The 27,348-nt window shown below is 59.1% G+C and overlaps 2 protein-coding genes across 2 annotated transcripts in view; one reads left to right on the top strand and one right to left on the bottom strand.

Moving 5' to 3' along the window:
- SV2A (synaptic vesicle glycoprotein 2A) overlaps window positions 1-23,744 on the top strand; it is a 47,108-nt gene extending 23,364 nt beyond the window's left edge. The window contains 13 exon segments of the mRNA XM_077319240.1: window positions 4,873-5,053; window positions 5,568-5,613; window positions 5,615-5,718; window positions 6,190-6,263; window positions 6,266-6,324; window positions 7,261-7,350; window positions 9,948-10,058; window positions 10,372-10,460; window positions 11,269-11,433; window positions 11,597-11,730; window positions 13,780-13,983; window positions 15,547-15,706; window positions 19,335-23,744. Of these exon segments, the coding sequence (XP_077175355.1) occupies window positions 4,873-5,053; window positions 5,568-5,613; window positions 5,615-5,718; window positions 6,190-6,263; window positions 6,266-6,324; window positions 7,261-7,350; window positions 9,948-10,058; window positions 10,372-10,460; window positions 11,269-11,433; window positions 11,597-11,730; window positions 13,780-13,983; window positions 15,547-15,706; window positions 19,335-19,518 (1,601 nt within the window). The 3' untranslated portion in view covers window positions 19,519-23,744.
- A 1,336-nt stretch (window positions 23,745-25,080) lies between these two features.
- On the bottom strand, window positions 25,081-27,083 carry BOLA1 (bolA family member 1). The gene is made up of 2 exons (XM_077319229.1): window positions 26,959-27,083; window positions 25,081-25,688 (listed from the first exon to the last, which is right to left on the bottom strand). The coding sequence occupies exons 1-2, from the start codon at window positions 27,069-27,071 to the stop codon at window positions 25,250-25,252; spliced, it is 552 nt and encodes a 183-aa protein (XP_077175344.1). The 5' UTR covers window positions 27,072-27,083; the 3' UTR covers window positions 25,081-25,249.
- Window positions 27,084-27,348: the final 265 nt, after the last annotated feature.

The following is a 27,348-nucleotide window of genomic DNA, read 5'->3' as shown; positions in this document are numbered from 1 at the left end:
GCTGCCTCAGGAGGTGGGGAGCTCCCCCTCACTGGGGGTCTTCAAGCAGCGGCTGGACAGATCCTTCTCCTGGATGCTGGAGGCTGATCCTGCACTGAGCAGGGGGTGGGACTAGATGGCCTGCATGGCCCCTTCCCACCCTAGGATTCTAGGAGTCTAGTTCAGCAGTGGAAGGGGCTGCCTGAGGAGGTGGGGAGCTCCCCCTCACTGGCCGTCTTCAAGCAGCGGCTGGACAGATCCTTCTCCTGGGTGCTTGGGGCTGATCCTGCACTGAGCAGGGGGTTGGACTAGATGGCCTGTATGGCCCCTTCCAACTCTAGGATTCTAGGAATCTAAGTTCCTGACAGAGTGGTTTCTCAGTGGAAGAGGCTTCCTCAGGAGGTGGTGGGTTCTCCTCCTTTGGAAGTGTTTAAACAGAGGCTGGAGAGTCATCTGACCAAAATATTGATTTTATGAGCTTAGGCAGATGGTGAGTGGGGGGGTGGGCAGGAAGGGATGGGCCAGGGTTTGTCTCTTGTGGCCCTTCCTTGCAGACCCAGGGAATTGCTGATCACCACTGTGGGATGGGAGCTGAATTTTCTCCTGGCTAGGCTGGATTTGGGAGATTGTTGGTGGGGGGGGGGGGGGTGGATCACTTGGGCATGAAAAGGGGGTCACTGTGGGTGAGCAGGTAGTTGTGAGTGTCCTGCACAGCGCTGGGGGTGGCACTAGACGACGCTGGAGATCCCTTCATGATTCTGTGATTCCCTGCTTTTCTTCCACATGCAGCCTTGGGCTTGTCCCAATCCTGATAGTGCTGTTCTCCCAAATCAGTTCTGTCAGAGCTCTCTCAGCCCCACCTCCCTCCCAGGGCGTCTGTTGTGGGGAGAGGAGGCGAAGGCTTTGAGACTCCCTCAGGGGGAGTGAAAAGTGTGTTATAAAGAGCAGCTCCTCTTCCTCTAAGGCAGCCATGCTGTTTGGGGGAATTGCTCACCATAGTCTGGAAAGCGGCAGTGATTTGGGGAGCCCTCCAGACCCCGCCTGGAGGTTGGCACCCTGAAGAGCGACGCTTGGGGTCTAGCCTAGAGAGCTCCGGCTTGAGCAGTGCCATCGCCAGTGGGGCTGGGGGGTGGCTGGGCCTGCACGAGAGGGGTGGCGGACGGACGTCGTGCTTTCTCGAACCCGCTCCCCCCTCCTGAGAGAAGCGCTGCCAGCGTCCTCCCCAACCGGCCTGTCACCTTGCATCGCTGAGACTCCGGCCCTGTGACTGCAGCGATGCTCGATCCGGAATCCGGGCTAAAAATAGGCTCCCCTCTCAGCTGGCGGACACTCGGCCTTCTGGCTGTGCCCCCCCTCCTGCTCCGGCCCCTCACTGGAGGCGGCTGACCCCCACGACGCTCCCCGGGAGAGCTCAGCTGCCCTCCCCATCACATCCGCCTCGAAGGTGCTGCTGGGATCCAGTCGGACCGAACACCCACCCCTGGGACCCTCTCCCCCCGGGTCCCTCCTGCATCATGAGCCCCTCAGTCCAGGGCAGGGAGCAGGCTGGGCATCCCTCCCCCTTGGGCACCACGCGTGCCTCCCCACGTGCTTCTCGCCGTCCTGTGGTCCGTTGGCCGTCTCTGGGTGGGGAGGGATTCCTGGGGGGCGAATCTCGCAGGGGTGATCCCGCCATCGATCCCGCCCTCTCTGCCGCCTGGATTGCAGCTGCAGTTCTGAGAAATCTCCAGGCCCTGGGGTGCAAGTTGGCAACCTAACTTGGGACCCACTTGGGAGGCCGTCTCTGTGTGGCTGGCCCATACCGGGTGCTACTCCGGGTCCTCCCAGGAGCACAAGCCCCCAGGTGGGTTGGCAGAGTGGCCTCCTTGAAAGACGTGGCCAGCCGTGGGTATTTTCAAACGGTTCGCCGTGTTGGTCTGAAGGAGCACAACAAAATCAGAGTCCAGCAGGGGCACCTTGAAGACCAACAGAGATTTATTCAGGGCGGGAGCTTTCGAGGGCAAGCACCCTTCCTCAGACTGGCACTCGGAAGTTCACGCCCTGGATACGTCTTTGTTGGCCTGAAAGGTGCTCCTCGGCTCTGAATTTATAGTTCTGGGTCTTGTATGTCAAAAAGACACTGCAGAGTGGGGGGGGGGGGCAGTACTGGACTCAGAATGGTCTTTTTCTAGCAGGGGCGGGGAAGAGGCTGCTGCAATGCTGTTGAGAGCGTCCACCCCATTTACAGTCCCCTCCTACAAGGGAGGAAGCCGGGACCCTCCCCCCTCCCCCCTCCCCCCTCCCCCCTCCCCAACGCTGCATTGCCTTGTAGGATCCAAGGCCTTGGGCTCCGATGCAGGTGGGAACGCGAGGCTGGCAAGGAGGAGGAGGAGGAGGGGTCCCCTGTCTTCCCCGTCCCCTGGAGGAGCATCTGGCGGGCTCCTGTAATTGGCCTGGCGTTTGGCCCGTTAATCTGGGGATTAGAGCGCCACTAAGAGGAGCTACTCAGCCACAGCCCGGCCGGCTAGAGGGATTACGTGGGGAGATCAGGCAGGGATCCTCTCCCCACCCCCTTTGCCTGGAGCAGGCTCAGGGTTGCGGCAAAGTTGTGCCACCCTTGAAGCCGCCCAGGCTCCATCCCCCTCCTGTGCCAGATGCCACGAGCCACGTGCTTGGCCACTAACCTGGATGCCACGCCATGCCCAGGGAACGCCAGCAGCCCCCTCCTTCTGCCCGGGACAGGAGGGGGTGAAAAGGTAGGGCTGGCATCTCCAAAACGGGCTGCCCCCAATCGGACTCAGGTTCCCAGGATGGGGGTGGGATGCTTGGGGGAGAGAATCCTGTCTCCTGCAAGAAGGAAGGCACCAGAAGAAGAAGAAGAAGAGTTGGTTCTTATAGGCCGCTTTTCTCTACCCGAAGGAGGCTCAAAGCGGCTTCCAGTCGCCTTCCCTTTCCTCTCCCCACAACAGACACCCTGTGGGGTGGGTGAGGCTGAGAGAGCCCCGAGATTACTGAAGAAGAAGAAGAGTTGGTTCTTATATGCCACTTTTCTCTAGTCGAATGAGGCTCAAAGGGGCTTACAGTTGCCTTCCCATTCCTCTCCCCACAACAGACACCCTGTGAGGTGGGTGAGGCTGAGAGAGCCCTGAGATTCCTGCTCGGTCAGAACAGCTTTATCAGTGCCGTGGGGAGCCCAAGGTCACCCAGCTGGCTGCATGTGGGGGAGTGCAGAATCGAACCTGGCATGCCAGATTAGAAGTCCACACTCCTAACCACTACACCAAACTGGCTTGGCCTGGAGCCCCTGCTCAGCTGGGAGCCATCCCGGTCTGCTGGAAGAGATGATCTTCTTCTTGGAAGATTTGATTAACGGAGCAAGGGTTTGCCCAGTCATAGATCTCCCAAGAATCATATTGCAGAAAAGGGGGATTTACGTTGATTCCAGGCGATCCAGTTCACGTGCAGCTTGCAGTCAAAGGGGAGAGAGAGAGAGGCCTGATCTTCCCCCCTCACAAACGGCTGGCTAGCCCAGCATCAGGAGGCAGGTAGTTATTTACTGGTTTGTTTCCTCCGCTCGGCTAACGTCAGATTGAAAAGACAAAGTTAAAATTCAACCAAACAGCCTACAATTCCCCCACCCATCCCCATTCCATCACACCCTCCTGGCTGCCATCATGTATGTCTCCGAAAGGCCATGTGGAGGGAGTGAGAGGACAAGACTCGAGGGGAGGACACAGAAGGCCACTCCCATTTAAGACAAAGTAGTAGAAGAAGAAGAGTTGGTTCTTAGATGCCGCTTTTCTCTACCCGAAGGAGTCTCAAAGCGGCTTTCAGTCGCCTTCCCTTTCCTCTCCACACAACAGACACCCTGTGAGGGAGGGGAGGCTGAGAGAGCCCTGAGATTACTGAAGAAGAAGAAGAAGAAGAGTTGGTTCTTAGATGCCGCTTTTCTCTACCCGAAGGAGGCTCAAAGCGGCTAGCAGTCGCCTTCCCTTTCCTCTCCTCACAACAGACACCCTGTGAGGTGGGTGAGGCTGGGAGAGCCCTGATATTACTGAAGAAGAAGAAGAAGAGTTGGTTCTTATATGCCGCTTTTCTCTCCCCAAAGGAGTCTCAATGTGGCTTACAAACTCCTTCCCTTTCCTCTCCCCACAACAGACACCCTGTGAGGTGGGTGAGGCTGGGAGAGCCCTGATATTACTGAAGAAGAAGAAGAAGAGTTGGTTCTTATATGCCGCTTTTCTCTACCCAAAGGAGTTTCAAAGTGGCTTACAGTCGCCTTCCCTTCCTCTCCCCACAACAGACACCCTGTGAGGGAGGGGAGGCTGAGAGAGCCCTGATATCACTGCCCGGTCAGAACAGTTTTATCAGTGCCGTGGCGAGCCCAAGGTCACCCAGCTGGCTGCATGTGGGGGAGTGCAGAATCGAATCCGGCATGCCAAAAAATTTCACATTCAGAGTAGTTCAGCAGTGGAATAGGCTGCCTAAGGAGGTGTTGAGCTCCCCCTCACTGACAGTCTTCAAGCAAAGGCTGGATACACACTTTTCTTGGATCCTTTAGGATGCTTTGGGCTGATCCTGCATTGAGCAGGGGGTTGGACTAAGATGGCCTGTGTGGCCCCTTCCAACTCTATGATTCTATGATTCTATGATTCTACACCAAACTGGCACCAAAGCAAGGCTTTTCATTCCAGGAGGTCACACCTAGTGCCCCCCAGTTGCCCCCCCCCCCCCGTTCTCTGGGTCATGGGCATTGTCCCTTGCTTGGAATAGCCCCCTGGAGGGTGGGAGCAGGGGTCTCCCTTAACACCACCCATCGGAGGGACGGGGGGGGGGGCATGGCTGGCGGGGTGGGGGGAGGTGGGACTGTGCCCTGCAGTCTGCCCCTTGGCCTCACCCCGCTTTCCTCCTCAGGCCTAATAGTCTACCTGGGGATGATGGTCGGTGCGTTCCTGTGGGGCGGCCTGGCAGACCGGCTGGGGCGCAAGCAGTGCCTCCTGGTGTCCCTCTCCGTCAACAGCGTCTTCGCGTTCTTCTCGTCCTTCGTCCAGGGCTACGGCACCTTCCTCTTCTGCCGGCTGCTCTCCGGCGTGGGGTAAGGGAGGAGTTGGGTCCCTATTCGGGGTGGGTGGGCGGGCTAGGCACCCCTTTTGGATGCTGTGGAGAGAGGGGGGGGCTGCCAATGGGAGATTTCGGGGGCCCCGGGAGAACAGCTTGAAGCGTGGAGGGTCCTTAACAGGCCGCCATGCCGCAGAATCATTCCTCCTCCTCCTCCTCCTCCTCCTCCTCCTCCTCCTCCTCCTCCTCCAAACGGGTTCTGGGGGTTCTGCTCTGAGCACCTCCCTGGGCCTAGACTGGCAAGCACTGCTCTGCTCCAGTCCGGCTTCTGTCCTTCCTCCGGCGCTGTGCTGCCTTACCCCGGGCAAGAAGGGCTTGGGGGGCCTGGGGAAGGCTTTTGCACAGGTTGGCCCAGCTCTGTGGTGGGAGGCGGTGCAGGCCAGCCCCAGCAGGGCTTCCCCTGCAGTCTGAAGTGGTACAGTCCCGCCCAGAGTCCAGCCTCGGGACATGGCCGCGGGCGCAGGGCTGACCGGGCTCTTCCTCTCCTGCAGCATCGGGGGCTCCATCCCCATCGTCTTCTCCTACTACTCCGAGTTCCCTGGCCCAGGAGAAGAGGGGGGAGCACCTCAGCTGGCTGTGCATGTTCTGGATGATCGGGGGCATCTATGCGTCTGCCATGGCCTGGGCCATCATCCCCCATTTACGGTGAGTGCAGGGGAGCGGGTTGCCAGCTCCTGGCTGGGAAAGACCTGGAGACTTTGGGGGTGGAGTCGGGTGGGTAGGATTTGGGGCAGGGGGGGGGACTCAGTGGAGTATGATGCTCTGGAGTCCACCCTGGAGATCGCTGCCTGCCGAGGGATCCGGGATTGCTTCTGTCCTGCGTTTCTGAGGCTGCCTGGGCAGACATGACGGTGCCAGGCCCAGGTGGGGAATGCCTGGCGTTTTGGGAGGGGGGCTGCACTGAGTACAAAGCCCTGGAGGCCACCTCCCAGAGGAGCCATCTTCTCCAGAGGAAAGGGTTTCTGTTGGCTGGGAATCCGTTGTAATCCCGGGAGAGCTCCAGCCGGCACCTGGAGGTTGGCTCCCTGTCCTGTAGTCCGCCCTGCTCCCCCCTTCCATCTGTGCTGACAGGTCCCCTGCCTCTTCCCCCCTCCCTCCCTCCCTTCTTGCCGCAGGGTGGAGCTTCCAGATGGGCTCTGCCTACCAGTTCCACAGCTGGCGCGTCTTCGTCCTGGTCTGTGCCTTCCCTCCGTCTTTGCCATCGGGGCGCTCACCACCATGCCGGAGAGCCCACGCTTCTTCTTGGAGGTAAAGGGACCCCCGAGAGGGAAGGGGAAGGGGAAGGGGAAGGGTCCCACCCACCTAGCAGTCGCACTTTCTCCCGCTCGGGAGACCTCATAAGAACATCAGAGAAGCCGTGCTGGGTCAGCCCAATGGCCCCCCCAGTCCCTCCCTCTGTGTCACGCAGTGGCCCAAATCCAGGGGCCCTCAGGAGCCCACCAGTGGGGCCAGAAGTCCTCCCACTGTTGCCCCCCAAGCACCAAAGACAGAGCACCCCTGGCCAGACAGGCTCTTCCATCCATAACTTGAGGCTAAGAGCCACTCAGGGACCTCTGCTCCAGGCGTTCATCCGACCCTCGCTTGAAGCTGTCCCTGCTTGTAGCCGCCACCTCTTCCTGCAGCGGGGAATTCCACAGGTTCATTCCTCTTTGGGGGAAGAAGGAGTTCCTCTGATCTGTTCTAAGCCCCCTCTTTGGAGGGGGGCTCCTGAGTGTCACGGAATGCCCATGAAGACGGCCTCCTGCAGTGGGGGGAGGCTCCTTGTCTTGGAGAAAGTGCCCCCATTAAACAGATTGGGCCCAGCCCCTGGGCACCGCGAGGGCACCCCTGCTCCATCACTTCCTGTCTTCCTTCCTCTCTCCAAGGACTCCGTAGCTTAGAAGGGACCCAAGCGTATCTTTCTTTTAAAACCGCCCAGTCCTATGTAGCTCGTGAGTTTTGAGTGCAGGGGGTTGGACTAGATGACCCATGAGGTCCCTTCCAACTCTATTATTCTATGATTCTGTGAGTGTTTTGCATCAGGCAGCTACTTAAGAGTCCTTGCGCCCTCGACTGATGATGGGGAAGGAGGGGAGCAAATAAACAAAGAGCTGGGTCTCTGGCCAGGGTTTTCTGTTTTTCAGTGCAATTCCGGGGGGCCGCATCTTGGTCTTGCATTTTGGCCTCTCCTCTTTATCTTTCTAGAACGGGAAGCATGACGAAGCTTGGATGGTCCTGAAGGCAGGTTCACGACACCACATGCGAGCCAAGGGGCACCCTGAACGGGTCTTCTCAGTGAGTAGCACAATGAGTTCAAGGCCTCCCCAAAATCTCCCGCATGTCCTGAGCCTGAGAGGGTTTCGGGGGACACTAACGCTGGGGGCCTGTTCCCCACGCAAGAGCTGTACCTTGAAGTCTCATGCATCAGAGTAAAGCACTCCCATTAGTGGCATAGCCCATGGATCCAGCCCCCTGCGTTTGAAAGAGACAAGAGAGAGAGAGATGCCTCCTTTCTAAAGGTTTATTAGGCATTCCCATTTTCCTTGTTTGTAAGTTCTTGTTTCTTTGGATTTATTTATTATTTAGATTTATATGCCACTCTTCCTGGCAAGCCAGCTTGGAGTGGAGAACAACAAATAATAATTACATAGAGTTAACACATTAACATTAACACAATTATGACATTAATTAAAATCAATTGAAACCAACTAAAACATTATTTAAGTTATTCTGTTGTCACACAGTCTCAAAGTGCTTGCCGGTAATATTCCTCATGTCCAGGAGTGGGTTCATCAGTTCTCCCCACCTCACCCCAACCAACCCCACCCGTGTTCTGCATGTGTTTTGTGCCCTCTTGATATTATGTCTTGCTGGACATAAACCGCTGTAATCTCAAATTAACCACCAGAGGGCACAAAACACATGAAGAACAGAGAACCCCCCCCCCCCCAAAAAAAAAAATCCCTAAAGAAACGAACAGAATGAGGCTGGGCAATGCTTAACACTTATTAATCTCCCTCATGAATCCAGGAAACTTTCTTGCATCTCTTTGTGGGGAGGGTTGGGGGGGAAGCAATTTTGCCCCACAGCCGGATCCTCAGTGTATAGAGCGGGGCAGATATCAAAGCGCGCACCCTCTGAAAGATTTATGTTTGCCCAGGAAAGTAGATGCAAGCTGCTTTCTTGCTTTCTTGCTTTGTGGTGTGGGATGCTAAGCTCTCACCAAAGTGCCCAGGGACACTTGGCCCCCTCCAAGACCCCCCCCCCGCTCTTTGTTAACAGCAAATCAGGGGGCATCAAGGGGAATTTATCTGGAATTTCCGCAAGTCACGCATTCAACAGGAAGAGGTCTTGCAAGCCTGTTTGAGCAGAGTGACGGAAAATTATGGATGTTTGGTGTCTAATATTTGGGGTCAGATAAAAATTCCCAGACATTCTTTGTAGGTAGTTCTCCACACAGCTGTCTTTGTGCTGGTAAACCCTGAAGATACTTCTGGTCAGGCAAAGGACATTAGATCCCATTTATTCATCCCCCCCCCCCCGGGCAACAAAATGCTGGGAAATGACCCCACCGTGTTTGTTGTTGCTGGAGCAGATGCCGTGGAAGCAGTTTTGCTGCAGTGGCCACAGCCCCTCGGTGCCTTAGATCAGTGGTCCCCAACCTTTCTCAGGTCAGGGACTGCCTCTGGAGTGAGGGAAGAGCCGACGGCCCGGGTGCTGCGAAAACGGGCACGCGCAATTGCCGCACATGTGTGTTTTCGCCACCAGGTGGCGCTAACGCACATGCGCGGCAACTGCGTGCGCACGTTTTTGCCACTAGGGGCGCTAACGCGCTTGCGCCACCGCCATGCCGGCAGCTGCGCCTGCCTCTTCCCTTCCTTCTTGCTGCCGGCAGGGGAAGGCAGGCGTGGCTGGCGGCGGCCCGGTACCGTGGCCTTTGTGGCCCGCCACCGGGCCGCGGACCGGGGGTTGATGACCCCTGCCTTAGATGCACTTTGGCATCTCTGTGCCCAGTGAGGGCCCCCAAGGCAATAAAGGAACTTAAAAAAAAAAACATAACACAATGAGTCTTTCAAAAACAGCACTTTGATATTAAACTAACAGCTAAAGGCTTGAATTGTTGGAGGATTAACAGAGTTGAGTCAGAGACGTAACTTGCTTGCTCCAGAGTTGAGCGATAACATGAAATTCCTTCTTCCTGCTGAATGAACGTCTTCGGTGCTCCTGGGCGTCTTGCAGGGACATGGATGGGCCTCTTCACGGACAGCGATGTGAGGGTGGAAAGTTTCCCCCAAACCTTGAGATTGAGGTTCCTCCAGGACAATATTTTTATGGCATTCACACAATCGTTGCCACTTGGACTGAACCGAGCTCCAAATCAAACCATGGGAGGCATATTTTCTTCATCTGGTTTCATGCGAGTTATGAAATTAGCCAAGAGAGCACAGCTTCCTAGGCATGAGGGGGGGGGGGCGGAAGGGGGGTGTCTCAGCTTGGCTCTTGGGATTAGGAGGCAAACGTCCTCCAGCCCTGACTGGCCTGGGTTTATGGGGTTATTTGGGGGGGGGCATCTGGGCCTGGAATTAAGGTCACTGGGCAGGCAGGTACCTGTGAGTGTCCTGCATAGTGCAGGGGTCAGACTAGATGACCCTGGAGGTCCCTTTGACTCCACGATTGTATGATTCACTCTCTCTTTACCCGAGCAAACTAAGTGGGCTGGAAAGTGGGGTGGCTGAAGGGCAGGGGGGGCCACACGAGGGGGGGCAAAGGGAAGGGGCCTAGCTGGGGGAAAGGGGGCTGCTTGTATTCTATCCCCCGGGGCCCAGGCACTCCCGACAGCGGCCCCGATACCTCCTGACAATACAAGCTCCTTTCCCGCTGTTTCTCTTCAGGTGACCCATATCAAGACGATCAAGCAGGAGGACGAGTTAGTGGAGATCCAGTCGGACACAGGGACGTGGTACCGACGCTGGATGGTCCGTTGCCTGAACCTCTCACAGCAAGTAAGTGTGGGGTGCAGAGAGGGAATATGCAGTGTGGCCCCTGAACACGGACCCTTCGTGGGCTCAGCAGAACGGCCTTTCTCGCTTTCCTCTAAGAGGCCCCACGGCCGCGCAATGTCCCTGAGCTTTTATCCTGAGCTGCTAGAGTGTTTGTGGACATTCCGTGCGACCTTGTGGCAGGAAATGGTGCAAGGGGGACGGGAGAGCTGCAGAGGGACAGAGGGGGCTCGAGTGATGCAGGACGATAAAACTGCACCAGCCCACCCTGGGAAGAGCTCTCTGGTTTCTCCACGGCTGTTTCTGCCCTTCGCAGGTCTGGGCCAATTTCCACCAGTGCTTTGCTCCTGAGTATCGCCGCGTGACCCTGATGATGATGGCCGTGTGGTTCACCATGTCTTTCAGGTAGGGCCCTCTGGGGGAGATTCCGGCAGGGAAGCGTTTCTGGAGGGGGCGTGCGTTTGAAAGCCCTGCAGTTTCCCTCTGGATTTGACATTTTCTGTGTTGACATCTCCAGTGAGTCATTCTCAAAGTATTCTGCCCTCGCCAGCCCCACCGTCTGTATGTCTCAAAAAGAGCTTCGCTGACAAGGGGCCTAGATAGGGATGCCACCCTCCAGGTGGGAGCTGGGGACCCCCCAGAATTAAAGCTCATCTCCTGAAGGCAGGCATCATTTCCTCTGGAGAGAAGGGCTGCTTTGGAGGGGGGGGGCCCTGTTGACATACCCCACTGAGGTCCACCCCCAAACCTAAAAGGAGTTCCCCCCAACCTGGATCTAAAAGCCCTCACCCCCCACCGTGGCCCCTCCTAGAGCCGAGATCTAGATGTGTTTGTCTTCCAAACATGGACAGCAAGACTCTCAACCCTGAATCTCCCCCCCCCCCCCACTGAAATTGCACTCAGGGGAAAGCCGGCCAGCTGAGACACCAGCAGGGGGAAATGTCTCACCTCCACAGGAGCCTTCTTCTCACTTCCCCCAGCTGGATGATCCTGGGCCAATCACAGTTCTCTTGGAGCTGTTCTTGCAGAGCAGTTCTCTCAGGGCTCTTTCAGGCCCAGCTACCACATAGAGGGTCTACCCTTGTAAGCGGCTTGGAGACTGCTTCTGGCAGTGTAAAGTGGGATACAAAACCCCAGCTCTCCTTCTTTTTCTCCCCTCCCTCCCTCCATCTCTCTCTCTCTCTCCCCGCTCTCTTTCCCTTCCCCCCCGCAGCTACTACGGCTTGACCGTCTGGTTTCCGGACATGATCAAGCACCTGCAGAACCTGGAGTACGCCTCCCGCACCAAGGTCATCGACCGGGAGCAAGTGCACCACTTCACCTTCAACTTCACCTTGGAGAACCAGATCCACAGCCGCGGGGAATACTTCAACGACAAGTAGGCAATCAGCACTGAGGGGGGGGGGACGCGAGGGGGGGGACGCAGGTGGGCCAGGGCCGCCTTTGTGGCCTCCGCGTCTTCTGCCCTGTGGGGGGGGGGGGCAGGCGCAGGGCCCCCTTCTCCCGAGGCAGCTCCGAGCGGCCGCTTCTCTCCTGGGCAGGTTCATCGGCCTCAAGATGAAGTCGGTCTCCTTCGTGGACACCTTGTTTGAGGAGTGCTACTTCGAGGACGTGACGTCCAGCAACACCTTCTTCAGGAACTGCACCTTCCTCTCCACCATCTTCTTCAACACGGGTACGGGCCGCTGGTGCTGCCAGCTCCGGGTGCGAATCCTGTTTTCCGCCAGGAGGCTGGTGGAGAGCCACAGAAGCAGGAAATGTCTTGCATGCGTTCGGCAGGCTGAATCCTGCCCGTGTGGTGTCGGCTGGGGTGGGGCCACGGGAATTGTAGCCCCACAATTGGGCTGCTCCTTATGCCAAACCTAACCTCATCTCCCTGGAGGCAATGGGTGGGGGTGTGGGAGGGTGGGCTTTACGACCTTGGACCCCTCTGGGGCCCATCCCCTCCCAAACCATGCCCTTCCCGAAATCTCCTGGAATTCCCCAACCCAGAGGTGAGAACCCCCATTGCGCGGAGGGGCATCCACGCTGGACAGGGCCTTGGGGCTGCTGCCCCCTTCCCTCTTGGCGGAGGGAACTCTTGGCCCCAGGGGGCCGCCTGTCCCCTGCACCGAAGGCTCCTTTCCCTTCCTGCTCTCTGCTGCGCTCTTTGACTCTGCTGTTGCTCCCCCAGCAAGGAGGGGGTAGAGCAGTGGTCCCCAACCTGCGGGCCGTGGCCCGGTGCCGGGCCGCGAAGGCCAGGGCGCTGGGCCGCGGTTCCCTCTCCCCGCAAGCTTGCGGCCCGGGAAGCTCCTTACTGCGGGAGGGGGGGAGAGGGAATCAGGGCCGCGCCGCGCATTGCACATGCGCGGCCCGGTCGCGCATGCGCACATGCGCCATGCCACAGCCGAAATCGCGCATGCATGCATGCGCGAAAGTGCCGCACATGCACAATTCCACCTGCGCATGGTGCATGCAAACATGCGTGGCTGGGCCTCGCGTGCGCGCTGTGCGCTGCGAGTGCGCGGCAGTTGCCCCGCCGGTCCCCAGCCAGAAAAAGGTTCTTGACCACTGGTGTAGAGGAATTAAAGATGCCTCACGTCTGTTGCCAGCCTCCAGGTGGGACCTGGAGATCTCTCGGAAGCACACCTGATCTCCAGATTCCCCTTCCCATGCAAAGAATTTCTGCCTTGGAGGCTGGGCGGAGCAAGGCCTGGTTGCCAGCTCTCAGCTGGGAAATTTCTGGAGATTTTGGGAGCTGAGGCCAGGGGGGATGGGGCTGCGGGAGGGGAGAGGCAATTGTGAGATGGAATGCCACCTTCCAAGGTGGAAGCAACCTCTGTAATCTGGAGATGAGCTGTAATTCTGCCAGAACAGCCCCCAGAAGGGAGGGTCTCCCTGCTTGGCTCCTGGGGCCCAAGAAAATGCAGGTTGCCACTTTGGGGTCAGGAGGCAAAAGTCCTCCAGGCCAGTCTTGCCAGGGATTCTGTTTTCTTGGGGGGGGGGCTCATCTGGGCCTGGAATGGGGGTCCCTGTGGGTGGGTGGGTTGGTTGGTTGTTGTGAATTTCCATCATTCTACAGGGGGTTGGACTAGATGACCCTGGAGGTCCCTTCCAGCTCTATGATTCTACCCCCTGAAGAAGAAGGAGAGCTGGTTCTTAGATGGCGCTTTTCTTTCCCCAAAGGAGTCTCAAAGCAGCTTCCTTTCGCCTTCCCTTTCCTCTCCCCACAACAGACACCCTGGGAGGTGGGTGAGGCTGAGGGAGCCCTGATATTACTGGAGAAGAAGAAGAAGAAGAGTTGGTTCTTAGATGCCGCTTTTCTCTACCCAAAAGAATCTCAAAGGGGCTTCCAGTCACCTTCCCTTCCTCTCCCCACCACAGACACCCTGTGAGGGAGGGGAGTCTGAGAGAGCCCTGATAGTCCTGCTTGGTCAGAACAGCTTTATCAGGGCTGTGACTACCAGCTGGCTGCAGGTGGAGGAGGAGCGGGGATTCAAACCCAGCTGGCCAGATTGGAAACCACGAGACCCCGCTGGCTGTGGCGACAATTTTAAAAGGCTGGCCCAAATTTTGGACAGTGAGCTGGCAGGGAAGAGCGGAGGCCGGAAGGTCCGGAGCAAGTCCAGCACAAGGGTCATGCTGCTTTCAGGCAGCTGGGGGGGTGGGGGGTGGCGTCCCCTCGATTCTTGGGGGAATGAAGCCCCGAGTTCGAGTCCTAACTTCCTGGCCTTCCTGCCCACAGACCTCTTTGAGTACAAGTTCATCAACTGCCGCATCGTCAACAGCACCTTCCTGCACAACAAAGAAGGGTGCCAGTTGGACTTCAGCGACGACAACAGCGCCTACATGATCTATTTTGTCAGCTTCTTGGGCACGCTGGCGGTCCTGCCAGGGAACATCGTCTCTGCCCTCCTGATGGACAAGATCGGGCGCCTCCGGATGCTGGGTGAGGAGCTGGGGGGGGGGGGCTGCCAAGCAACCAGGGACCAAGGGTGGGTGGGTGGGGGGAGGGCTGCCTTGGTTTCGCTTCAGTTCAGCTTGGAACAGCTGTCTGCATCTGCCCTAAGCCCCAGGACACAGACCCTTGTTTCTGAGCATGTTTCTGAGCATGTTGTGGTTGACATAGGAGCCTCAGAAGAGCCCTGCTGGGTCAGGCCAGGGAGGGTCCCTCCAGTCCAGCCTCCCGTCTCACCCAGGGGCCAGCCAGTTCCTCTGCAGGGCCAGCCACAGGGCAGAGAGGCCGAGGCCTTCCCCTGAGAAGACCCTCGGAAGAGCCCTGCTGGGTCAGGCCAGGGAGGGTCCCTCCAGTCCAGCCTCCCGTCTCACCCAGGGGCCAGCCAGTTCCTCTGCAGGGCCAGCCACAGGGCAGAGAGGCCGAGGCCTTCCCCTGAGAAGACCCTCAGAAGAGCCCTGCTGGGTCAGGCCCGGGAGGGTCCCTCCAGTCCAGCCTCCCGTCTCACCCAGGGGCCAGCCAGTTCCTCTGCAGGGCCAGCCACAGGGCAGAGAGGCCGAGGCCTTCCCCTGAGAATACCCTCAGAAGAGCCCTGCTGGGTCAGGCCAGGGAGGGTCCCTCCAGTCCAGCCTCCCGTCTCACCCAGGGGCCAGCCAGTTCCTCTGCAGGGCCAGCCACAGGGCAGAGAGGCCGAGGCCTTCCCCTGAGAAGACCCTCAGAAGAGCCCTGCTGGGTCAGGCCAGGGAGGGTCCATCCAGTCCAGCCTCCCGTCTCACCCAGGGGCCAGCCAGTTCCTCTGCAGGGCCAGCCACAGGGCAGAGAGGCCGAGGCCTTCCCCTGAGAAGACCCTCAGAGGAGCCCTGCTGGGTCAGGCCAGGGAGGGTCCCTCCAGTCCAGCCTCCCGTCTCACCCAGGGGCCAGCCAGTTCCTCTGCAGGGCCAGCCACAGGGCAGAGAGGCCATCCCTCCCTCCTGTGGCCACAGGGCAGAGAGGCCGAGGCCTTCCCTGATGTTTCTTCCTGCCTCTGAGATTCAGAGGTTGACTGCCTCTGAGTGTGGAGGTTCCCCTTGGTGCCCATGGCTGGGAGCCCCTGATAGGTCCATATGCCAGCTTCTCCGGTGGCCATCACTGCATCCTTTCTTCCTTCCTGGACCACCTGAACCCCACCTTCACCGGATGCCCCCGAGTCTTTTGGGTCAGGCAGAAAGAAAGCCTCCTTGTTAACTGTTTCCAGGCCATGCATAATTTTGTGACCTGCTTGCATGTCCCCATTATTGCCCTCCCCCCAAGGCCCTGCGTTAGAGGCCTTGTACTGGAGTGGGGGGTGCTGCCTTTAGCCAAAGCGCCCCCCTGGGGGGGACTCTTCCCATCGCCCCCCCCTCCCCTTGCAATGCTTTCTAAGCTGTGTGATTTTGGGTTGAGGTGGGAGCCGAACCAGCATGAGAGCCTATTGCTTGGAATGACAGCCCCTCCCCACCGCAGCAGTGTGGCCCCTTGTTTCCCGAAGGGCCCGACTGACAGAGCTTTCTCTCCCCCCCGCCCCTCCTGGATGCTCAGCCGGTTCGAGTGTCATGTCGTGTGTGAGCTGCTTCTTCTTGTCCTTCGGGAACAGCGAGTCGGCCATGATTGCTCTCCTCTGCCTCTTTGGGGGCGTCAGCATCGCCTCGTGGAACGCCCTGGACGTCCTCACGGTGGAGCTGTACCCGTCCGATAAAAGGTAGGGGGGGTGCCTGCCCCACAGGGCCCCTCTTCGAAATGGCGGGGACAGGCGCATGCGGGGGGCAGCTGCTCCTGCCCTGGTAGCCAGCCTCAGCTCAGGGCCCCCTTCACAAGGCTCCACCTGAATTTCATCTGGGGATGTCTGGAAGAACACCCTTTTCCTTATTCTGAAATTTGGTGACCATTTATCACTGATTCAGGCGCTGTTTGGGGAGCACAGAATTCTGGGGATCATTCGTTTTGACTGTTCCCCCATCCCCACCCTGGGAGGAGATCAGGGGGTGGGACTAGATGGCCTCCACGGTCCCTTCCCACTCTAGGATTCTAGTTCAGCAGCGGACGGGCTGCCTAAGGAGGTGGGGAGCTCCCCCTCACTGGCCGTCTTCAAGCAGCGGCTGGACAGACCCTTCTCCTGGATGCTGGAGGCTGATCCTGCACTGAGCAGGGGGTGGACTAGATGGCCTGCATGGCCCCTTCCCACTCTGGGATTCTAGGAGTCCAGTTCAGCAGTGGAAGGGGCTGCCTAAGGAGGTGGGGAGCTCCCCCTCACTGGCCGTCTTCAAGCAGCGGCTGGACAGATCCTTCTCCTGGATGCTGGAGGCTGATCCTGCCCTGAGCAGGGGGTGGACTAGATGGCCTGCATGGCCCCTTCCCACTCTGGGATTCTAGGAGTCCAGTTCAGCAGTGGAAGGGGCTGCCTAAGGAGGTGGGGAACTCCCCCTCACTGGCCGTCTTCAAGCAGCGGCTGGACAGACCCTTCTCCTGGATGCTGGAGGCTGATCCTGCACTGAGCAGGGGGTGGACTAGATGGCCTGCATGGCCCCTTCCCACTCTGGGATTCTAGGAGTCCAGTTCAGCAGTGGAAGGGGCTGCCTAAGGAGGTGGGGAGCTCCCCCTCACTGGCCGTCTTCAAGCAGCGGCTGGACAGATCCTTCTCCTGGATGCTGGAGGCTGATCCTGCCCTGAGCAGGGGGTGGACTAGATGGCCTGCATGGCCCCTTCCCACTCTGGGATTCTAGGAGTCCAGTTCAGCAGTGGAAGGGGCTGCCTAAGGAGGTGGGGAACTCCCCCTCACTGGCCGTCTTCAAGCAGCGGCTGGACAGATCCTTCTCCTGGATGCTGGAGGCTGATCCTGCACTGAGCAGGGGGTGGGACTAGATGGCCTCATGGCCCCTTCCCACTCTGGGATTCTAGGAGTCTAGTTCAGCAGTGGAAGGGGCTGCCTAAGGAGGTGGGGAGCTCCCCCTCACTGGCCATCTTGAAGCAGCGGCTGGACAGATCCTTCTCCTGGATGCTTGAGGCTGATCCTGCCCTGAGCAGGGGGTGGGACTAGATGGCCTTCATGGCCCCTTCCCACTCTGGGATTCTAGGAGTCTAGTTCAGCAGTGGGATGGGCTGCCTAAGGAGGTGGGGAGCTCCCCCTCACTGGCCGTCTTCAAGCAGCGGCTGGACAGATCCTTCTCCTGGATGCTGGAGGCTGATCCTGCTAGATGGCCTTCCTGGCCCCTTCCCACTCTAGGATTCTATAACCTCTCTCTCAGGCAATTTAAATGAGACTGTTATTCTCTATTGGCATCTAGATGTCAGAGGCCAGATCTCCCCCTAGAAAATAACAGACCTTTAATATTTAAATATTTAATATTTTAAGGGCATCTGTTTGTGGGGTAGTTCTCCTTCTCCCTCTCCCCCCACTTCCATTCCTGCACATTAGATAAAATCATGCAGTCCTCAAATTCCAGGAGAGAAGTTATCAATAGTCCTGGAATTTTGCCTTGCCATGAGGTCTAGAAACTTGGATTAAAAGCAAGCAAACCAATCAGAGCACTGCGTGGCGATTGTCACGGTGACTTTCCCGCACTGTGCAGAGGGCTGGACTAGATGTCCCTGGTGCTTCCTCCTTGGGGTCTCTGTTTCTGCACCGGCTTTCTTGCCCAGCTGGCCCGGACTCCTGGAGGCTGAATCAGGGCCAGTTGGTTCTTTTCACCATTTCAGGCCGATGTGCCGACCTGATTCCCCGCTGCTGCTGCTGCTGCTGCTGCAGTGTTTTTTGCGGCTGACCCGGAAAGGACACAGCCAGTGCTGGAGCTGCAGTCAAAGCGAGTCCCAGAATCCCAAGAGGGTCACCTGCTGCCCAGAGCTCTGACTGCGGCCCTTCCCTGATGCTACATTTCTAGAAACCCAAATCCGCAGATCGTGACGTCACAGTCCTCCCTCCTCCCTCCCAACATCCTTGTCTGGCAAAGCGCTGCTCAGGGAACGAGGTCAGCAGGGCAGCATTTGGAAGGAGGGCCAGGAGGGCAAGACCGAAAGCGCCAGCCATGCAGGCCCCTGGAGAAGAGCCCTCGGGAGCCCCACAAGTAGCTTATGGAGCACCACCATGCTCCACCAGCCACGCAGACCCCTAGGCTTGCTTAGAAGAACAGAATCCTAGAGTTGGGACCTCCTGGGTCATCGAGTCCAACCCCCTGCACTATGCAGGACACTCACAACCCTCTCGCTCATCCACTGTCACCTGCCACCCCCATGAGCCTCCACAGAATCAGCCTCTCCGTCAGATGGCTTTCCAGCCTCTGCTTAAAAATCTCCAAAGATGGGGAACCCACCACCTCCCGAGGAAGCCTGTTCCACTGAGAAACTGCTCTGAATGTCAGGAACTTCTTCCGGATGTTCAGATGGAATTTCTTTAGCATTAATTTCATCCCACTGGTTCTGGTCCGTCCCTTAGGGGCAAGAGAGAACAACTCTGCTCCATCCTCTACATCAGTGGTCCCCAACCTTTTTATCACCGGGGGCCACTCAACGCTTGACAATTCTACTGAGGCCCAGGGGGGGGGGGGGATAGTTTACTTCTCTACTCTCAACCACTGCCCTGACGCTCTCTGATCGCTATGGTAATGTTTAAACATCCCTTCAAAATAAGATACAGACACGCCACAACAATGAACATAAGGAACCTTTTATTTTCATGGAAATTTTAACTCACGACAAATCAATGGGAACCCTGAGCTTGTTTCTCTGCAATGAGGTAGTCCCATCTGGGAGTGATGGGAGACAAGGACACCCAAAGTGTGTTGTATAGGGCCGGGGGGAATGAAATAAAGGGCCGGGGGGGGGGGGAAGAAGGCGTCCTTTGGGGCCCACCCCCAATTAGTCAAAGGACCACATGTGGTCTGCAGCCCACAGGTTGGGGATCGCTACTCTACATGGCAGCCTTTTAAATACTTGAAGATGGTTATCAGATCCCCACTCAGTCATCTCCTCTTCAGGCTAAGCAGACTGAGCTCCCCCGACCTTTCCTCCTACGTCTTGGTCTCCAAACCCCTCCCCATCTTTGTTGCCCTCCTCTGGACACGGCCTTGCAGGGCTGTTGTAAGGAGTCCTGAGTCAGGGGGGGGTAAGTTGAGCCATGGGGCGCAAGGCCCTGCCTGCCTGCTGTGCCCCTTTCCTGCCCCTGTGAGATGCCCTGGCTGCGTTGGGGGCACCCAATGTTTCTTGGTGTCCGACCTCAGTGTGTCTCCGGAGCGCACCAGACGTGTACCGGTGCGTGACCTCGAGGCGCCTGCTGGGCCTTTGCTCTGCCCCCCTCACCTCTCCTGTGTCTCCTCCCTCTGCCCCCCCCCCTGCAGGACCACCGCCTTCGGCTTCCTCAATGCCCTGTGCAAACTGGCCGCCGTGCTGGGCATCAGCATCTTCACCTCCTTCGTGGGCATCACCAAAGCAGTGCCCATCCTGCTGGCATCGGCAGCCCTCGCCCTGGGCAGCTCGCTGGCCCTCAAGCTGCCGGAGACACGGGGGCAAGTCCTACAGTGAGAGCGAGCGAGAGAGAGAGAGAGAGAGAGAGAGAGAGAGAGAGAGAGAGAGAGAGAGAGAGAGAGAGCGCCCCCCACCCTCCCATCCCCTCGAGGGAGATTTAGAGTCATAGACACTGTGACTGTCTCGTTGGTGCCATCTTGACGGCCAAGCCATCTTTTGTTGGGTTTTTCGTTTGCACACTTGCTTGATCCCCAACCCCCCCCCCATCTCCCCCCCTGTGTCTCTCTCTCCCTCCCCTGGCTTCGGTGTAGGTGTAAATCCACTCCCAGGTGTGTGTGTGTGAGCCATAGGAATGCAGAGGGGCCAGAAGGGGGTGGTCAGGATGGCAGGGAGCCCTCCCCCCCTTTCAGGGAACGGCCCCCGTTGTGCCAGGCGAGCGAGGGGTGCGGACGTCCCTTGGCGGAGAAGCTGACACCCCGGTGGGGCCAGTGGCTCCCTCTTCTGGGACGCACCCCGTGCTCCTAACAGATCCTGGCCTTGTTTACGTTTCCAGACGGCACGCTCTGCGTGTGTGTGGGGGTCTGCGTTGGCGTGTGCATGAACGTGTGTGTGTGTGTCTATGGATCAATGCACTGGTTTCTTGACCCACCCCCACTGTATGTCCCCGAAATGCACCCCCAGCTAGCGTCCGTTTTGGGTGTGAAGCTCGTGTTGATTCAGGTGTAACTCTGTTTAGCTCGATGTTCCAGGAGTCCCTGTGGAGTCCTCATTTGCTCCGAGCGGCCGGGCTGGGGCCTCGCCAGGACAGGGGCCCCGTTTCTCGCCGGGGAAGGCAGAGGCGGGCTGTGGGGGGGCCCCCAGGGGCAGCCGCCCGCAACAGATACATTTTGTCCTACATCCGTGCCACCCACGGGGTGCTGGCTCTGTTCTCCCGTTGGCATGCCAGGGCGGGGGTTGTAGGCCAAGCGGGCGGCTGTCTGGTGAGATCTCGGGCGACCCGTTTCCTGAATCTGTACCCCGGTGACCTCAACAGCAGAACAAGCACATGCTCCTTCCTGTCCGGCCCTGAACCCACCACTGCCACCCTCACGGGCAAGAGCTCCCCTTGGGCTGGGCAGAGAGACCCCCCCTTTGCACCAGGACTTCTGATCCCCACGAGCCCCCGCCTCTCCCCCCCCCCTGGCCTCAAAGCCAAACTGCCTCTGCAGGGAGGCAAGGCGAGAGAGGAGTGGGGGCAGCGACTCACTGCCCACCTCTGCATCACACCCCTGGGCTTCCTGGGTGGTCACCCACCCGCCCACCCCTGCTTTGCTCCTGAGATCCAGTGAGAGGATCCTGCCCCGGCCCACCTGAATCCCTCCCTCCAGGTATCCTAGAAGCCCCTCTTCTTCACGTAATGATGAGCTCAGGTGGGGAATTTAGTGCCACAAGATGTGGCCAAAGCGACTACTGGCCTACGTGGCTTTCAGGAAGGAATAGAGGTATGTGGGCAGACCTCAGTGGAGCCTCCATGCCCAGAGGCAGTATACCTGCGAGGATGGCCTTCATGCCCGCTGGCTGCCGCCGGAAACAGAACACTAGACTGACCCAGCAAAGCGGCACAGATGCTTCTAAAGGCAAACAGGGTTCTCAGCCTCTGGCTGTCTTGTCCACCTTCCAGTCCCTCTTTGGGGGCTCTTTGGGAGGGGTTCTCACTCTCCTCAGTCAAGCACAAGGAGGAAACAGCACAAAGGGGGAAGCCAAGGGAGCCGGCTAGCTAGGGAGATGCTGCCGTGGATGGAACCGGGGACCTCCTGCCTGCCAAGCAGAGGCTCTGGCCCCTCCCCAGGGCTCTGCAGGGTCTCAGGCACAGAGAGGCCTTCCCCATCCCCTCCGGCCTGTTACTTTTTAAGTGGAGATGCTGCTTGGGATTGAACCGGGGACCTCCTGCCTGCCCAGCAGAGGCTCTGCCCCTGAGCTCTGGCCCCTCCCCAGGGCTCTCCAGGGTCTCAGGCAGAGAAAGGTCTTCCCCATCCCCTCCTGCCTGGTCCTTTCAGCTGGAGATGCTGCCTGGGATTGAACCGGGGACCTCTTGCCTGCCCAGCAGAGGCTCTGCCCCTGAGCTCTGGCCCCTCCCCAGGGCTCTCCAGGGTCTCAGGCAGAGAAAGGTCTTCCCCATCCCCTCCTGCCTGGTCCTTTCAGCTGGAGAAGCTGCCTGGGATTGAACCGGGGACCTCCTGCCTGCCAAGCAGAGGCTCTGCCCCTGAGCTCTGGCCCCTCCCCAGGGCTCTCCAGGGTCTCAGGCAGAGAAAGGTCTTCCCCATCCCCTCCTGCCTGGTCCTTTCAGCTGGAGATGCTGCCTGGGATTGAACCGGGGACCTCCTGCCTGCCCAGCAGAGGCTCTGCCCCTGAGCTCTGGCCCCTCCCCAGGGCTCTCCAGGGTCTCAGGCAGAGAAAGGTCTTCCCCATCCCCTCCTGCCTGGTCCTTTCAGCTGGAGATGCTGCCTGGGATTGAACCGGGGACCTCCTGCCTGCCCAGCAGAGGCTCTGCCCCTGAGCTCTGGCCCCTCCCCAGGGCTCTCCAGGGTCTCAGGCAGAGAAAGGTCTTCCCCACCCTCTCCTGCCTGGTCCTTTCAGCTGGAGATGCTGCCTGGGATTGAACCGGGGACCTCCTGCATGCCCAGCAGAGGCTCTGCCCCTGAGCTCTGGCCCCTCCCTCCTTAGAGCTGCACGCTCTGAGCATTTTGAGCTGGTGGCTCTAGAGAGGCACCCTTAACGGTGGGCGGGAATCCTGCAGAGAGCTGACTGCTGTTCAGGCCGGGACCCCCATCGCCTCCTGTGGCTCGTGCCACTGAACCGTGTTGTAGCAAACAAAGCTGGAGGTTGGTTTTGGACAGCCAGATCTGAGCTGCTTCCTGCTTTAGGATGCTCTGGGCTGACCCTGCGTTGAGCAGGGGGCTGGACTAGATGGCCTCTGTGGCCCCTTCCCACTCTGGGATTCCATGAGGCAGGGAGGGGTGTGCTTTTTCCTCAGCCTGCTACAACAAGAAAAGGATTGCCCAATTGGGGCCAGGTGCGGTTAGGGGTGCCTTTGTGGGCCAGCCATGCGCATGGATGGGTCCGAGGCCAGTTGCCCTTTAAAGATGGAGGAGATTTTGCAGGGGGATGCTTTCCAGAGATCTGATGGGGGCAGCTTTGACTCTTGGATTCCTCTGCCCCCGGAAGCCTCCCCTCTCCCAGTCCTGGGGGCTTTTGAGAGGCCCTGCAGAAATCCCCACACTCTCCTCCCCAAACGGGGAACTGGGCTCCACTCGGCCCACGTTGGTCTCACCGGGAGGCGAAATCCCTGCAGACAGAGCCGGCCAGGGGCGTTCTGCGGAGGCTGGCTCAGCCCTCGTCTTCCTCAGTGGTCTCCCATCCAAGCACAAATCAGGGCCAACCCAGGTTAGCTTCCGAGGCCCGGCAGCCAGGAGCGAGAGAGGCAGGAGGCATCCAGAGCGGGGCTGGCCATTGTGTGCCTCTGGCCACCAACCCCGGCCTTTCTCCAAAGGCTGGCCGTCCTCTGGCCGCCCTGGGCCACCAAGGCAGGGTTGGGCCAATTCGCAGGGCACCTTTCATGTCCGTGTGGCTGGAAATAACGTCCTGCCCCCCCCCCCCCAAATTGTGCTGCTTTGTGCATCGGTCCCATTAGCGGTGGCTCCAGTAGGGAACAGAGCCACATATTTTTGAATGTCTCAAAGTCCTGACCCCCGCGATCTGACCCCCCCCCCCCCCCCGGCCTCCCTCCCCACCCCCCAGTTAACTGTTTCTCCCCCCAAGTGGTCTCTTTCCATCTTGACGACGTAGCTGGTCTTTGAAACAAAGCCAACATACCAACATACGTAGACCTGTCTGTATGCAAAACTCTGTGCTGTGGCGTAGTTTTTAGATGTTTGTAAAGAAGAATTTTAAAACCTGTACAAAAATTATGAGAGTCCTATCAGGGGGAGGGGATCCTAGCTGCAGTTCGTGGTCTCGGCCTTGTTTGTTTTGTATAAAAACAGAGAGTCAATGTCAGGGTGCCGATGAGGAAGGGCAATTTGAAAAAGGGGGGGGGGGAGACACGACACGTGTGGCCCAAACGACACGATGGTACGATTTTGACCAAGAGGTTGGGTGTGCACGTCTGTGCAGCAAGGAAAGGGAAGCTGCCTCTGCCCCGGCCACACGGTGACTCTTTCCCCCCAGGCGTTACGAACTCATAGTCAACAAAACTCCATGTAAAAACGATTTAAAAAAATGAAATAAAAAGATTTTAAAAGCCACCCAGCCAGCTTTTGAGTGTTTTTTGTTTTTGTTTTGGATAAGCGTTGGGGGCAGAAAGCACCTTCAAGGAGAGACCCCCCGGGGACTGGGCCCGCCTGTCATTGTTCAGTCCCCCAAAACCCGATCAACTCTTCCCCCTCCCCAGAAACCCGCTTGAAGCTCATGCCTGCAGTTGGTCGACAAGCAGCTTCCCCGAGCCCTGGCTCTGCAGCGGAGGCGTTAAGGAATGTTTAACAACACTGCAGCCTCTGAGAAGAATGGAAAACTTGTCGGCACATAGGAAAAGCACGCTGCTGGTGGGAAGGGAAGCAAAAATCAAAGGAGCGAACAGCACGGTTGGCTTATCGGAACAGGAACAGAACAGATTCCAGCAAGCTGCAGAGGGAACTGCCCTGCCCCTGGGTGTCTCCACAAAGGTCCCTCTGCCTCACTGCACAAGCGGAAACTCAGCAGCTGCGAGACACATCCCACTCGCCTGCTGTGGCTGGTTTCATTGACTCAGGAGGGCCGAATCTTCTGCTGAGGAGACCCTGGACTCCCCCCCCCCCACCCCCCCAGGAACCAGCATCATAGCCAAGGGGCAGCCGGGGTTCGGAGCTCTAGAAAAGAGGCTCAATTGGGGTCAGAGTGCGGATTCTGTCTCCCAGGAGAGGGAGCTGACGGTGGGTCTTAGCCAACAGGTGTAGATAGAACAGCCTGTGTGGCACAGGGATGCTTGGGGGGCAGAGTCCTGGCCCTGCTGGTGGACCTCCTGAGGGCCCCTGGGCTTTGGCCCCTGTGTGACCCAGAGTGTTGGCCTGGAGGGGCCACTGGCCTGACCCAACAGGGCTTCCCTTATGGCTTCACTCTGGCCTCCAGCCTTGCAGAATGGAGGCTGACCTTGGGACTGTGGTCTGCAGCAGGCCCCATAAGTGGCCGGCCTTCTGCCCTCAGCCGTTCAGCTTCTCCCTTCAAACGTCCAGCTGCCAAAATCAGATTAAGCTGCAGGCAGCCTGAGCCCCTTTGGATGGGGGTCCCCGCCTGGGCCCGAAAGAGCCAAACAAATCAGTTTAAGGTGCAGTGGGCAAAGGGTCGAGTTAGGCACGGGGAGACCCAGGTTCAAATCTCCACTCTGCCAGGGAACCTTGCTGGGTGGCCTCATGCCAGGCACGCCCATTCCGCCCAGCCTGCCTCACAGGGGTGTTGTGAAGTCAAAACAGAGGAGTGGCTCCCAGTGGACAGAAAGGCGAGTGATAAGTCAAGTGAATAAAGACAGCCCACGGTGTCATCATCCCCCCCCCCCATGTCCCCTTTTGCATCCCGGTTGCTCCCACGAAAGCAGCCCCCGACCACACCTTCAGGAGACAGAGACATTTAATTGGCTTAGGAGAGCACAACCCCCCCCCCCCGTGCTCCTTGCCATGGAAGACCCATCTTGCTGCTGCTGCAGAGCCAGGCTGCTGCGGGGTGGGAGTGGCAGGAGGACGGAGATGAAAAGCCGGGCAGCTCCCCCCGCCGGCTGGTGTCAGTCCCGCGTCCCCACTTTGCTGGCCATGTGTGGGTCGTGTTTGGAGCCGCCGAGGCAGGGGGGGCTCTTGCTCAGGGTGGGGTTCTTCTGCCACTGCTGCGGGGTCTTTGCTTGGATGGAGAGGGCGTGGACCGGCCCGGCCAGCTCTTCCTGCAGGATGTCGTTCACCAGCCGGTGGCGGTGGATGAGGGGGAGCCCCTCGAAGCGGGGGCTGGCCACCACCACCCGGAAGTGGGTCTCCGAGCCCCGGGGCACGTCGTGCATGTGGCTGTCGTCGATGACCTCCAGGTGGACGGGCTGCAGGGCCTCTTGGAGCTTGGCCCGGATGGCTGTCCCCACCGGCTTCTCCATGGAAGGGCCGCTCCCTGCCGAGTAGGCACGGAGCAGGAGGGGCAGCCGCAGGAGGCGGGAGGGCACCATCGGAGGGACAGTCGGCCTGCAAGACAGAAGGGGAGCCATGGGGCAAGGGGGGCAGGTGTGGCCTGAGGGCAGGTCATAGCACACAGGTGGCCTTAAAGGTGCTCGGGGGGGGGGGGGGCTCCTGGGCAAGGAGAGAACCATGCTTGGCCAGTTTGGGAGAGAAAGGATTAAGAGAATTCTCCCTTGGGGGGACACTGCACAGCCCCCCCCCCCAAGCTGTTGAGCCTCCTTGCCCCTCCCTGCCTGGTCATCTCCTACAGGGCCCCTCTCTGTCTCTCCTCTATTCGGGCTTGGGGCTGCATCAAGGCAACGCGTCAGAGGAGCCCCTCCACAAATGGGCCATGTCAGACGAGGGCCTGGCCTTGTAAGTAAAAATTCTTTTTCTTGTGACCGCTGGAGTCCGACCACCTTTGTAATTGGTTTCGGCAGCATCTCCTCTTATCCGGGAACCGTGGGGGATCGGGACCACTGCCTGGACCCTCCTGTCTCCGCCAGGGATTGCGGACGGCCCTGGAAAGGCTTCCCAAATGGGCCGGAGGGAATTAACTTGCATGTTTTTCAGAGGCAGTCAAACTGTGGCCCTCCAGATGTCCTTGGACTGCAATTCCCATGAGCCCCGGCTTCAGATGTCCTTGGACTGCCCCGGCTCATGGGGATTGTAGTCCATGCACATCTGGAGGGCAGCAGTTTGACTACACCTGGTTTAAATTTTTAAACGTTTAAGGGCTGATACGACCCCCTGTGGTCCTGCCGCCCCCCTCCCACAAAGGCACTGATGGGCAGGGGGGGGAGGAGGGGAGGGGCTCCGGGTGGGCGTGGCCGCAGCTCTGCTTCCCAACCAGATTCTGTAGGATCGCGCGATCTCTCAGCGGGCTGCAGGGCGGTGGGTGCTCGGCGGGGGGTCCAGATCATCGCACTAAACAGCTGGGAGGGGCCGAAGCACTTCCGGGATCAGTTTTTACCCCGAGAGCAGCCGAACAGAGGGGTCTCTGAGCGTGTGCAGAGTGCCTTTCCTGGGGAGGGCGGCCTCGCAGGGCTGATGCGCAGCACCGGGTTGCCAACCTCCTGGCGGGGCTTGGCGTGGGGGAGAACTGCTGGGGGGGGAGAACCGACGCCCCTCCCCCCACGCGACCTTCCGTGGGCCCCGCCCCTCCAGCACCCAGAGCCCCCCCTGCGCAGGTAAGGGGGGAGGGGCAGGGGGCGCCCAGGTGGGAGAGTCTCTGGGGGGAGAGGGGCGTCCCAGCCTGCATGCCCCACCCTGCAACCCCCCCCTCCCCCCGGCTGACCTGCGCGGGGTCCCACCAGACGCCTCTGCCGGAGCCGACCTTCTGCGGGCGGCTGGGGGGGGGCGGGCTCTGCGGGGGATTCTGGGAAGGGTAGTTCGCCGCGGGCACTGCATCCCCCAGAAGGCCTCGCGCCCTCCCCGCCCCTTCCGCCCGCTGCCCCCTGGGAGTTGTAGTCCGCGCTTTCCGTCGGCGATGCCTGCGCGACCCTTCCCTCGCAGCGGAGCCGCGCACGTGGATGGGGCTGCGCTGAAAGTCTGCAAATCTTGCCCCACTGCGTCAGACTCACGCAGAAGCATCGGGCTGGCAGGGACCTCCAGGGTCATCTAGTCCAGCCCCCTCCACAAGGCAGGGACTCACGACCCACATCCCTCCAGGGCAAGAGAGAACAAC

This window comes from Paroedura picta, chromosome 1 (assembly GCF_049243985.1).
Source record: "Paroedura picta isolate Pp20150507F chromosome 1, Ppicta_v3.0, whole genome shotgun sequence".
NCBI lineage: Eukaryota > Metazoa > Chordata > Lepidosauria > Squamata > Gekkonidae > Paroedura > Paroedura picta.
Note: the sequence above shows the minus strand (reverse complement) of the source record. Positions and strands in the feature narration are given on the sequence as shown.